The sequence below is a fragment of the Orbicella franksi genome, chromosome 3 (assembly GCF_964199315.1).
Source record: "Orbicella franksi chromosome 3, jaOrbFran1.1, whole genome shotgun sequence".
NCBI lineage: Eukaryota > Metazoa > Cnidaria > Anthozoa > Scleractinia > Merulinidae > Orbicella > Orbicella franksi.
In genome coordinates this window covers 9,396,198-9,410,659 of record NC_138147.1, presented here as the reverse complement: position 1 = coordinate 9,410,659, position 14,462 = coordinate 9,396,198, and the positions used below count along the sequence as shown (strand labels likewise).

The following is a 14,462-nucleotide window of genomic DNA, read 5'->3' as shown; positions in this document are numbered from 1 at the left end:
ACAACCATTACACTCCTCCAATATGCAACCTGCAAACGTACCCCCCCCCCCCCACCCCTCCCACCTGCTGGCTTGTTAAATGCTTAATCCATCGTCTAAGAAACCTTAAGTGTATTTTTCTCACACGTCTACTTTTGAACCAACTGACTTCACGCCAACATTTCCACTCTGGAAAGTATTTGAGAGAAATTCCTGAAACTTGGGTCATTCAAAGATCAACTGTGTCGTTATGCAATAAAACCGAAAAAACGTAACATTTTAACATCTGTCACGTGACACTAGATAATTTGTACACTGAAAACAAGACTTCACTGTAAAAACTTTGGTTCATTGCACAGAATTGAACGAAACAGAAACTCACTGACAACGGATGTGCTTGTTTGAAAACGAAATCTTGTTTTGTTATGAAACTGAGCAGGAACTGTTGGCGTCAATACTATAAATTAAAACCTGAAAAGGGTGTGGCTGGTTGCTATAGCAACCATTTTCAGCAAAACCTTCAAAATTTATTTTCTCTTCATGAGCGCAATCGCACGCAATTGATCTTTCTTCAACATGTTTAAACAAACTTTTTGTCCCTTTTAGCCTATTGGGCCACCTTAAGTTCTTTTTATTAACAAGAAAAATTAGCAGGTTAAGGGGTAAATATGAGAGGTTGTTATATTGGTCATTGTTGGTAGGTGCCTGAGCTTGACATGAAGTTAATAAATGTATGTATTGTTGTGCTTTGTATTGCGTTACCGGGTTGGTGTTATATGTATAATAGTGAAATAGTTGGTTCCGGGCCAATGGCTTTATGTTGAAAAATATTACAGTGCCAACATTCGTGGGCTTCTTACATATCCCGCCTGACGTCGTTTTCATGTTCTTCAAGCCTCAACTTCCTATCTTAGAGAAGCTCTCTCGTCGCAACAGGGCTAGATAATACTTTCTCACAATGACTTCTACGACAGCGAGAGCGAAAGGACCAAGATCGAACAATTACAAAGATTCGCCGCTGCTGAGTCGAACAAGTACTGCCGCAAGCAAAGTCGACTTGATGGATTCCAGCATTGAACTAGCTTCGTTAAAGTTTGTGGGTTTGTCAACTCGGTCACAACAGATCCATGAAATCATACAGGATGGAATCGTGAGTGAATTGAGAGATTATCTCCTAGATAATAACAACGTGAAGATAATCAACAATCTTGACGAAGAAGGCGTTTCTCTACTACATTTAGCGGCACGATGGAATCGAGTGGAGATGACTCAAATATTGATCGATCATGGCGCTCGAGTCAATATTCGATTGAAGGATGGTTCGACCCCACTTCAGGTCGCAGCGAGGTAAGCTAGAGCAGGAGAGATGGCTATTACTCTCTCTCCTGACTGAAAATATCAAGGGTGATCGTAATTTAAATGCTTTCAGCTTGTACTAATGTCTCAACATGTAATTAATTGTCGACAAATTACAAAATTGACATGAAATGACCGGAGGGGTTGTATTTCACAAGCTTGCCTTTAAATTGTAGGATTTGATTACTTTCCTTGAAAGTGTATTTCACCTGGGAAGATATTAATTTTGTAACTGAATACACAACGTCCACAACCCGGAACATTGGAATTTCCAGCGTATTCGTGCGGGAACATAATCTCTTGTTTGATCTGAATACCGCGGAATCGTTCCTTAGCAGTTCTAAGTGCCCTAGAATTTTGATGATTTCTCTCAACATTGAAATCAGTGAACGTTCAAAACAACATTTTCTGCTATGTCCATCACTCAAACACAACGGAGATCTCATTTTGCTGTAGTTATAGTATTCTAGCTTAATTTTACGAGCAAGTAACAGAGCCGGTTTTTCTATGTCAGAACTGCGCTCACACAGTTTACTAGTTCGAGTCCATCAGGGACAGTTTCGAAGTCGTTCGCTTGTGATTCAGTAGTCTTGAGTCTGAAATATTTTAATTCAATTACCACATTGTCCTATTTTGCTGATGCGGTGTCCAAGTGAATAAGTTAAACTTGATTTATTTTTGTAAACTATGTAACGCGGGAGTGTCACGTTACGTTTTAAACGAGAAAAATATTCAATTTAACTCTCATCGAAGGAAAGATCAAAATAGTAGCTAAACTAAGGTAGAACAACACTTGATAGGTAATACTCACCCAAAAAGAAACACGGATGAATAAATCTGTTGAAGATTTAGACGTTTTACGTGCGACAAAGGAGCATTGAAACAATCAGCGACTCTTAGCGCCAAACTTGAGTGTCTTTCCAGACGTCCGATAGACTGTTCACAGTCCCCTATTTTTCCGTGAGATCGTGGATGTCGAGCGAAACTGGAGAGAGTACAAAATGCCCGTGGGTAGGGGTCAGGTGGAGGGCACAGCTGGCGGAAAAAATTTTTTCCGCCCCGTTACCCCCACGCTATTAACCCCACCACCACTGCCCACGGGCATTTTGTACTCTCCCCAGTTTCGCTCGCATCAAGAGACCAAGATGGCGGCCCATCGAACTCAACGATCGTCATCTACGATCTCAGGGGAAAATAGGGGACTGTAAACAGTCTAGACGTCCGACCGACCAACAGCACAAAGTAATGACCGAACGAACGAGTAACCGAAGTAGTAAACTGACGAACCAAACAGCCAGCGAGCGACCGAACAAACGAACGACTCCCCTACGAACGACTGACTGATTGTGACCTGACGAGACCGACCGACCGAAGGAAAAAAGAAAACGAACGAAGAACGAACGAACCAACGGACGCACTCACGCACGCACGCACGCACGCACGCACGCACGCACGAACGAACGAACGACAAACGCTTGCCAGCCTGTTCGATTAATTACTATTTTGTTCATTTTATTTTTTTTTTGTTTTTTAACTTTTTTTAATTTTTTTTACTTTTTTTATTTTTTTATTTTTTTCGTTTATTGCGATTACATTGTTACGTGCATAAAAATGGAGTATGGTAAATGTTTAGGATATGTTCCCTTCTATTTTTTGCGGCTGATTACCATTAATTTTCCCTGTTGTTGTTCTTTTCCGAAGGTTTAACTGCCCCGCAGTTGCCGAAGTTCTTCTCAAATCAGGTGCCAAGCCATCTCTTGTCGACGCATTAAACAACACCGCCCTACACCATGCTGTGCGAAGACGTAACAAGGACATGGTAGATCTGTTGGTGCGTGACACAGATATCGACGTCAATGCTAAGACACAGGTTGGAATGACGGCTCTGCATCTTGTGTGCATGAACGGCGATCTTGAAATATGTCGCACCTTACTGCGACATGATGCAGACATCCGAGCGAAGACCGCAGATGATAGCACACCCTTGCACACGGCTATATTCAACTGTAACACCCACCTAGCAGAACTGCTTATTAAACAAGGTCAGTGAGTAGATTTCATAAAGCAACTTCGTTACCAATCACGGTTTATTTTCCTCGCGCCCCGTTTTTCTCTTTCTCCCTCCAGGGTCCAGGGAGACGAGAGAGCCTGAGGACAACCTTGTCCATGACGAAGTTTATAGTAATGAAGCACAAACAACCCCAGGCATAAGTACTTGGGAATATTACGAAAAGATTACTCAGGCACAGCTACAATTGTAGTTGCAAAAGTAGTTGAGACATCCTACATGTACTTTAACGAGAGACAATTCCTCATCGCGCTATCTCGCGTAATCTTTTTCCCTTCCTTCCCCCTTCCTTCCCCCGCCCCCGCTAAGCGATATCATGTACAAAAGTTAGATGAACAAAACTGAATCGGGGAGAGCAGGGCTCATTGTTATACTGTGACAAATTTGTTATTTGCACTCCATTTAAGTGTTTCAACATTTTTGTAACTGGCTGTAGCTTTGAATTAAACTCAATAAACGACAGGTGCGGATTCAGGAATTTTTTAAGGAGGGGGTGTACCACTAAGAAATGGCGTAACCGACTAGTGAGGTAAACAAATTTTAAAAGGGAATACGAAGAAGAAGGCGTCATCTCACGGGGGAGGGAGTGCGCACCCCTGCAATCTCCCCCTAGATCCGCCCCTGAACAGGGCATCTAAAGGGTGTGCTTCTTTAAAAATATGTTTCCCGGCGGAAGTCTTTGACATCACGGCAGCCATATTGGTGTCCTAAACTAGTCCTGTGGGATTTTTTCTTTTGTTACAAAAATATTGCACGGCTGCTGGCCACGTGAGTGAAAATGCTCAATATGTAGTCGAGAATGTGATGATTATCTCACTAAAGTACGAACAAACGATTCAAAGCTTGAATTAAGCTGCTATAGCCGAGCTCTTTATAAGCACTTCCCACTTTTGTCTTGTACATTTAGCCACCTCCCAACTCATCAATGTAGAAGAATACGTGAACGAACCAGACTCTGACCAGGATCGCGCTCTGCACTTGGCCGCGGAGACTGGAAACGTAACATCGGTTGAGCTATGTCTTGAGCACGGCGCCCACGTGAACACACAAAGGGCCACTTTGACGACTCCACTTCACATAGCATCCATGAAGGGTGACCTAGAAATAGTTGAAATTTTGTGCAGGAAAGGAGCTGACTTGCACATGAAAGACAACGAGAAACAGACGCCATTACACAGGTTCGTACATTAGGTAATTTATCACGTCTTCCAGTAGTCTATTGCGTTCATTGAGTGCGTTTGTGAATGCTTAACATACAGATTATGTAGTATATGACTCTCTGCTCCACGACAAAGGGTTTTGTACTTACAGGATCGCAACTAAAAATTTGAAAAGCTCTTTTCAACCGTTAATTTCTTTTCAATGCTAAGTTAATTACTTTGGCAGGTGAACTTTTAATCATTAACCATCAAGCAATGCTCGAGTCCCGAACAGTAATAACACAGTCACTCTGAGCCAGTTCGCATTCAATTTTTGTCCCCAAAACGATAACCTCTTCCAACCCGTACTCAAGTTTCCATTTTTTTTTTTTTTTTTGGTCAATTTTTTTTAATTAACCTATCTGACGAGACGTTTTCGTTTTTGAATTTTGAAGTTTCGGGTGCCCTTATATCTTGCGTTTGATGCAGCTTGACACTACTAATCAATCGATCTTTATTTGTACTAACTCTTGCTAAAGAAAAAATTACAATTTCGATGAACAATATTAAAAGTAAAAACTGGAGTACTAGCTGCCTGGAATAACCATAGGGGCTAGCGAGCCAGGCAGGCAGTTAACATTAGCATTAAATAGAAATAAAATACAGGTCAGCAAGAAAACTTGAGCACAAATGCACACACAAGAAAAAAAGAAAAGGAAAAACGCTATTTCTATGCTATGAAGAGAGTCTAAAATAGTTTAAGTTATATATAAATACAAAACATCAATATAAGAAGAGCACACAATAGCTATGGCAACTAATAACAGTTATATATTAAACTATAAAAGAAAGACTTGGAAAGGTGACAGAAATGAACAAAATACTAATTTACAGGTAAATTGGAAAACATCACAACTGCTAATAAGAACATAAGTAACTAATAATCTTTGACTAGATCGCTTTGACTACTGTCCCCTTTGTCTGCACAAAAATGGTTGGTATAAAATGATGTTCTTTCATCTCATCACAGAGCAGCCAGTGACAATCGTCTCGCAGTCATCAAAGCTCTTCTTAGTTTGGGCGCGCAAATTGACATCAAAGCCAGTGGCAATTGCACACCTTTCCTTATGGCAGTAGCCGCTGGCAGCGCGGAAAGTGCGCAATTACTTCGTGAATCAGGAGCTGATGTCCACGCGAGCACATCGGACATAAAAAACTGCTTACACCTGGCTGTCGACAATGGACACTTGGAAATGCTTCAACTTCTCTTGGAGGATAAAAAAACTTCAGAAAACCTCTACAAGTCCGACGCGCGTGAAAGGGTGCCTCTACATAATGCTGCTATCTCGCCCAATATTAAAGTACCTATCAATAACTTTTTCGTTTTTAGTTATTCTAGGAGCTTCATTGCTAGTTTTCCCAGGTTGCAAGTCCTTGCGCTTTAAGACGTGCTGTAATCCAGATAAGGCGATAGCCGGTTTGAGTTGTCTCTAGGGTCATTATGTGTTTGGTCAACACATTGTACTCTCATAGTCCCTATCTTCACCCCCAGTCTTCACCCCGCCAGGTGTATTAGTTGGCAACAGCAAATTTAATACTGGGGGTACCCTGCGATCGACTAACATCCCATACGGGGGGGGGGGGGTTGGGTTGAGTAGATTTATTTCTGCTTAGTGCAACGGAACCTAGAAACAAGTGCCAGCTTAATGTGACATAGCATTCCAGCACAGACTTTGCCTCTAAGATCACAACGCTATTTTTCTAATAGTGGATTATTTTGAATGGTGAGAGAGTTGTGTTATATTCAAACTCCTCGAAAATTATACAGTACTAAATTGAAGTAGGAAGACATGCATAACGGGAAAACTCTTCAGAGACTGTCATCGTTGTAAATTTAATTCTAACTCTGCGTTTCATTTTGCTGTAGTTTGCTATTATTCTCAGTATTTTGAAATTTTCCCCGCTTCTTACCGCGCCTGAGAAAATGAAATCGAAACTTTTTTTTTTATTTTTCGTGTTTTCAACTGTCAGATTCTAGAACTCCTATTAACCAAGTATTCGCGAGGTTCCTTTCAAGACCAAGCCCAACAGACACCACTGCATCTCGCAGCTCAGTGTGCTCGGTACACCCACGTGGAAGCCTTGGGAAAAGCGATGTCTGGTATCAATGAGAGAGATGATCATGGCATGACACCCATTCACCTGGCAGCGATGAAAGGAAACAGGTACAAAGAATGACACATAAACCATTCTCTGGCCATGCGGGTCAGTAACCCTACCTAATACTGACGAAAACCGTACTCTAGGAGTTACAATCTTGAAAAAATAAATGAAAAATTAAGACCACCCTCTCTGCCCCCCTCTCTCCACCCCCCCCCCCCCCTCTTTTCAACGTTGGAGAAAATGGCGCGTTTTGGTTGTAGCGCGAGTTCATCATTGATAGGGGGGAGGGGTGTTTTTTTGTTGTTTTTTTTTCTTATTTTACTATGTCCAAGATTGCAATATTTCGGAGCTAAGCGCCCCACGAAATCACACGACTGTAATGTAGTTTTTCAGTCCTTGCCATTCTGGGCCAAGGATTTATATCACGATGCAATACCTTTAGAGTTAAGATCAGCGTGTATTGTTTTTCAACAAACGCCTATTGTTATTAAACAGTGGACTATTGTAAAAGAACAAGTCATAGAGAACGTCAAAAAGCTAGCGACACAATCATGAACAATGACCTCGAAAATTCAAAAACCTTTAGATAAGGCCGTATCAACATGATCAATGAAAGCCTAAAAATGATTGATTGGTTGTGTTAAAAGTTACTCTCAAGAAGTGCATATAAATATCTATTATTATCATTATCATCCTCATCATTATCGTTATTATCATTTAAGGGCCATCATCATGAATCACGCATGCACGAGTTTTCAAATAGAAAAAGTCACTTTCATTAGGCCGTGTTAGTATTCGTGGTATTGGAATGGAACTAGGTTGCAATGGAGACTTAATTGTTCGGGCGAATATCATTTAAAGGGGATTAATGTTATTTTTTTATATATAAATATAACTTTATTTTAAGTGTCAAATTTACATGGAAAACCTGTAAATGTGTTAATTGGGGGCACTGTATTGGGAACACTAATTGGGGACAATGTTATTTGCATTTGAAAAGAATGCCCGCATTAGCATCAGTTGCAAGCTATTTCCAGTCCAATACCCAGACTACGGTCCATTCACATGCGTCTTGTATCATTTAAATTAACAGGAAGGCATGCCAGGTCCTTACTCGCCTTGGTGCTGACGTCAACGCTAGAGACAACGATCGTTGGACACCGCTAATGTGGGCCGCAAGATCAGGCTGTGATAAGACTTCCCAGGAGCTCCTGAATAAACAAGCTTCTCTCGATCACGCGAACAACATCGGTAATACCCCATTACATATTGCATCGTCTTATGGAAATGTCAGAGTGGTGGAACTGTTGCTAAATTCTGGCGCCAATGTGTGCATACAAAACAATCAGGGACAGACTTGCTTGGATGTGGCGGTGCAGTCGGGCGCAGGGGACGTGGCGTTGGCCATTGCTAAACACAAAAGGTTGGTGCAGCAATGCTCATCGATCTACAATGTATAATGGTTTTTCACAATCTCGAGCTCCAGGAACTATATCACCAATGGAGCGTCTTGAAACAATTGGCCAATTTTTGCACCTTTGCAGTTCGTAATCCTTCCAACAGTAGTTTTCCTCAGTCGATCGCAACCCTCTTGTTTATTTTTGGTTTATTACTTCTTTGCTATTTTTCTTCTTTAAAAAAGTATGACTGTCAGGTTTTCTTTCAATTTGAAAGGAATTTTGTACATAAACAGAAACCGACTTTTAAAAATATCTTCAAATAACGCTTTCCACACTTTAGTAGAACTACGTTTTTTTGACATTGTCGGTGGGCTGTCGGTGACAAAACATAAATTGCTTCATAAAGAATCGAATGACCTTTATTGTCTTACGTTCGAAATGTTATTTATTGGACATCGCTGATTGCTAGATATCCACTTGAACAGTTTACTATCACTTATTAGGACGAGTTTACAGGCACAAGTACGGGCACGGGCACCAGTCCAACACGGGCAATGTCGCAGTAGTGGAATGAGCAGGGGTGCGGGTACGAGCACAGGTACAGTCAAGGGCACAAGTACGGGCACAAGCACGGGTACGGGAACGGGAACGGGCACGGGAACGGGAACGGGCACGGGTACGGGCACAGGCACGGGTACGGATGCGGCAACGGGAACGGGAACTGGCACGGGCATCGGCACGAGCACGGGTATGACAACCGAGACGAGCATGTCTGGGGAGCAAGCAACAGGCGTGTTTATTTCTTCTCACTCGCTCCTGTTATTCCACCAGATGGCCAGAAATTCTGGAATGTCGAAATGTAAATCACGAGCCACCAATGAAAATATTAATAGAGTATTTTCCTGAAGCCGCTTATCTTGTGATGGATCACTGCATCAAACGTTCGTCTCACATTCAAACAGATCCCAACTACACCGAATGGTACGATTTCCATCTTCTGGACCCAGGTCCTGATGACGAGACAAACCTCGCAGGAAACCGCTTCTTTGGGCCCACAACAATGGTGAAATTCAATCGCGAAGGTCTCCTCTTACATCCCTTGACACAGAAGCTCTTAGATGTCAAATGGGCTTCATTTGGGCGATACATATACTACTTCAATCTCCTGACCTACTTAATTTTCTTGATTACGTACACCATATTTATAGTCACGGAGAGAAATGTTCAAGACTTCAATCCGACTAAATCAGAGAATGAGACCGACAAGCGTGTTAAAGTCACGGAGATTTTCATCAGGTCCACCGTGTTTAACGGAGCTGTGTTATACGTCGCCTTGGTCTTCGCCTTTGCCCACATCCTAAAAGAAATATTTCAGCTCTTTGTTCAACGGAGGCGATACTTCCGCGATCCCTCTAACGTCACTGAATGGGCTCTGTACGTGACAACACTCTGTTTTATGATGCCTTATATGCTAACAACCAAACAGCTGGAAGAAGTATTTGGCAGCCTGAAAAATCCGCGAAATTTGTGGATCTTTGGAATTGTCTCCATCTTCTTGTGCTATGTGAATGCGATTCTGTTCTTGAGGCGCTTTCAGCCCTTTGGAATTTACGTATCCATGTTCCTTGAGGTCTTCAAAACGGTAGCAAGAGTATTTTTGGTCTTCTTTATTTTCATCATCGCATTTGCCGTTGTGTTCTTCGTCCTTTTCAAAGAACAGGTACGAAACTATGAAGAAAGAAACTTTAAATTAAAACAATGTCACTTTTTCGTGGTGAACTTGGGTCCACAGTTTGTATCTTCGGTATTTTAGGGCACGTTCCTTTAAGGTGATCTGAATCAGGATCAGAGGTCCAAAATCACTCCGATCATGGTACATCAAAGGAACCGATGAATCCATTCGGGTCACGGATTCATCGGTTCCTTTGAAGCACCACGATCTTGGATCACTGTTCCTGATCAGGATCACCCCAAAGGAACACAGCCTTAGTCAGCTAGAAAACGATTGGTGTTCTCTTAACAAAACAGTTTCCAAATTTTATAATACTGAGTACAATTCTTTGGGTCTGCCCAGACAGTTCAGTCGCTTCCGAGTTATATTAGTCCAGAGCAAAACCAGGATGAATTCGATGATTCTTTAAATACTTCTTTACATTTATCCGCCTAAAGAAACGATCAGCCACGTTACCCACCATAACATCATACATGCAAGTGCTGTTTCACACTAAGGCATGTTATCTCTTTTGACAGTATTAGTCAATCCGCCTCCGGCCAGTTATCACCCGCTAGTCTGAAGACGTTGATGACTTTACTTATCTTATTTTCAGATACAAACGAGACATATGATTTAGTCAAAGCACGCGTTAATATGCTTATTCTCAATTACTTTTCAGGAAGCGTTTAGAAACGTTGGTCGGTCGATTGTCAAAGTGTCCGTTATGATGGTTGGGGAGTTTGAGTACCTCACGTCTTTTATCGAAAGCATCGGCAGCAATAATGAACGCACAGGGAACCCTCTGAATCCATTTCCGGAGATTGCGCTCACCTTCATCTTCGTGTTTCTCCTTCTAATGTCGATTATTCTTATGAATCTTCTGGTAAGAAACTTTAAGCTGATTTTGAAACATTTTATTGGCTACTTCTTTTGGTTTTCAATTGAGTGTCGTAAAACCAAAACCAAAGTAATCACTCTAGCCAATCACATAGGGCACAGACAATACAGTGGAACCAATCAAAATTCGAAGTAATTACATGTAGCTGACGTGAAGAGCGCAAAAATGCATGCGAACACGTCACAATTGGTTTTTGTTGTACTTCTGATTGGATGAAAAAGTGGCGCGAGTTTTTTAAGCCAATCGCGTGGCGTGGAAAGTGCAAAACTAATTACTTTTCGACACTCAAATGAAAACCGCTCTATTTATTTATTTATTTATTTATTTATTTATTTATTTGCTGCCTCAATGTTGGTTTGCTTATCATCCCTAATGACATGTGTCGTCGTACTCTGTAATTACAACCCTTTCAAATTATGCCATGTACTGAACATGTTAAATTAGTTCGAGTCCCCGTTATTTCTTTTTCGCAATATATTGAAATTAAAACAAGTACCACGCTTATTGAAAATTAATTTACGTTGTTTTAAAGTTCCTTCTAACCATTTGTCGCATCAGGCAACATTTCCAGTATCAGGGGGGTGAATTTCAGTCAAGGAAAATAAAGCACAGGGACTCTAAGTGGTTGTTGTTGGTCGTATTAAAAAGGTAGTCCTACAAAAGAGGTCTACGGGTAAGAAATTAACTGAACATTCATTTGTTTGGGCCAACATGAAACGGCTGTGAAGATAGGTGCATTATTTTTTAAGAAACTATTGTTCTCAACCAGACCGGTCGAGGTGACAAAGTAACATAACCACTTGTTCAACAAACCTTTAGAAATGTTAGCCATTATCATGGCAAATGAGTTTGGTTTGATTAAGTATTCATAAAAATACGAGCTGTGTTAACTTATTTGATATAAATAATCATATCATTGGCCAAATCATCACAGCACTTTATTTCCACGCCAGGTTGGCTTAGCTGTGGGTGACATCGAATCCGTACAAAGAACAGCCACTCTTCAGCGAATGGCAATGCAGGTTTCATTTGTGGCCGAAGTTGAGAACAAGTACCCAAGATTCATCACGCGCAAAATTTATAACCCGTCACTTGAGTTAAAACCGAACGCCTACAAAGGCAAACTCAGGTTTGTTGTCTTGTTTTTAATCTTATTTTCAATCATGTCAGTTTAATGTAGTTTGATTTCCTTGCCCTCTTCGTTTTTCCATTTATCGGTACCCATTTATATACCCATGGGGTGAGGGGGGAAGACACGGTCTCAATTTACTCCGAGGTATAAATTGGGTTCCGGAGAAGTGTCCGGGAAACCTTGAAAATCATTGAAGGGTGACCTGCTTTGCATACAGCATCACATCTAGGGTGGTTAGCCATCCTTTTGTTTGCCTCAAGCAGCAGAACCCGGAGTTGCTGGCATCAATGGGTCAGTTTCTAAGAATTAAAACGGACTTCACTTAAGCTTTCCGTTTACCTACATTTATATTAAATCTGATTGGTTCCATCATCGTTGACTATTAAACAACTAGATTATGAGCTCGAGATTTCTATCACGCATAGAAATCGAGAACGAATAATCTAATTGTTTTAGTATAAATCTTCTAGTCGTTCAAAACTTTCTCTAAGCCTTCAAAGACGGCAAGAAGCGGCTGTCATTTTGTTACGCTATCTATTACAGAATAGATAGTCAGTAGCGTAGCCGATCAGAGAACGGCATTCGTGATAGAACGCTAGTAGATTTATAGTAAAAACTGATAGAAAACTCCGGCTTATGGCTAGTCAGTCAGACTTTAGGCATCCATTATTTCACCGTCATACCTGTAAACCCAGCAATACATGATGTACAATTATGCATAAAAAATAGGAACAAGGGACAATTCATTTAAATGTAATTAGCGGATTTGGTGAGGAAGAAGTCCGCGTCTCTTACTCCCCCCCCCCCCACCCCCCACCCCCCGCCCCTCCCTATTTTCCTTCGGGTGGGAAATTAAAAATCTGTCCTTCTTACATTTCTGTTTACATGCAAAAATGTTCAGAATGTATTAGGCAGTAATTAGGCAGTATCTCACTCCACCTTGCTTTCAATTTTTTTAAGTTTCCGGAAGGGTACAGAGGTCTCCGCACCCCTTTTGTTTTCGCTATAGCAACTGCGGCTCCCTGTTTCTGAACTAGCTGGATCCGCTCCCGTTTCAAACACTACTGATATTCAGACAACCAAACTGACTTGAAGTGGCGGAAGGCGGTTGTATTAATAACAAACTCCGAGGATACTCTTTTGGTCTGTCACGCGCTCCTTTCAAAGGTTTGTTAGGGAGTGGGGCGTGCGTGACGCGTGACGATCTTGACGCGTTTTAGATTCCTGGCAAACTATACCTGAGATGTTATATTCCCCTGACTACATTTTCTTTTTCTCTTTGCAGCAAATTCCATGCTTGGCTAGCAGGGCAAGCTAAATTTCTCGAAGACGAAACTTCCTTAACCCCTTGTGAGGAAATGAAAGAGTCCACCATCTACGACATTCAACAGCAAGTGAACAAGACCAAGAAGCGAGTCAAGACTCTGGTAAGGACGATGGAACTTCAGAACCGCTTGTTAGTCATGATGGCGAGAAAAATGAATCTCGGCGTAGAGGCAGATGAATTGGACACCGGAGAGTGGGTTCCTGAGGCTCAACCTGGGCCAGCTTATGGATTATTATTAGGAGATGACGAAAAAAGTGAAGATGAAAAAGAAGATGGCAAACGTCAAGTTGCGCGGCTGTAGGCTTATTGTTAGTTTCCTTCGTATCAACCATCAACGTGTTACTCATATCTTAAAATAGATCAGTTAACTAAGGCTGTGTTCACACTTGGTTCTCAAGCAATGGCACAACATAGTGTAGCGTTCAGACACTGGGTACTCCAAGTACCCAAGTGCCATTTAGTGCCCGAGTGCAAAGTCGAGACGGTGTAACCGGGCACGCGCACGGTGCCCCAATTCTGTTATGAGTAAAAGGAAAAAAGGTGTGTTCGCATTAGTGCTCAGCGCGCGAGGATCTTACTTTGGGTGCCATGCTCAGGCACCAAATGTGAACATAGCCTTTAAGTAACTAGAGATCACTTATAAGTTATTTGTACACATTTATTGCTAAGCGCATACATACATATTCTTCACTTCGCGACACGGATAAAATACAATATTATTAGTAACAATTATTTCAAAAATGAAAACTTAAAAACTTAAGTTTAAGCTTACATGATAGCGAGCATTATTCTCAAGGCTAATACTGATGTAAACTTTATCATAACGTTTTTGGTTCAAGTCGTTTTCTAAAGTTTGATTGTCTCTAGCTATTCTCTTAATTTAAGTTAAGACATCTCCCCATGAAATTCGAATTGCTTTCTTAAACAAAACAAACAGTTACAAACTTTTGATCTGTATTCTGACGTCAATTCTCGGTTATTAAAGTGGTCCGACAAACAGCTTTCGCATATCAAACTTTACCTATTGTTATCGTTAGGATTTTTTGAGACAATAAAGCTTTTGTTGTCTGTCCGGATTTTTCGCCAAATTGCACTCGACTTCGGTCGGATTCAATCGGCAAATTGTCGGTGATGACATTTTTGTTCCCAGTGGTAGTCTACTTGGGGAAACACAGACAGACCAACAGGGGGCAAGTTAGTAATTGTCAAGAGTACGCCAAAAGCTTGAGTAAAACTATTGTCATACCTGGAGTGGACATATAACGTTTTTCGGCTTAATTAGACCT

General features: G+C 41.3%; 1 protein-coding gene across 1 annotated transcript; it reads left to right on the top strand.

Moving 5' to 3' along the window:
• The first annotated feature begins 799 nt into the window (after positions 1-799).
• LOC145481147 (uncharacterized) lies at positions 800-13,925 on the top strand. Its single transcript, XM_081459555.1, has 10 exons — positions 800-1,326; positions 3,037-3,377; positions 4,311-4,581; positions 5,573-5,903; positions 6,574-6,767; positions 7,799-8,128; positions 8,937-9,825; positions 10,499-10,702; positions 11,671-11,846; positions 13,135-13,925. The coding sequence occupies exons 1-10, from the start codon at positions 938-940 to the stop codon at positions 13,475-13,477; spliced, it is 3,468 nt and encodes a 1,155-aa protein (XP_081315681.1). The 5' UTR covers positions 800-937; the 3' UTR covers positions 13,478-13,925.
• The last annotated feature ends 537 nt before the right edge of the window (positions 13,926-14,462 follow it).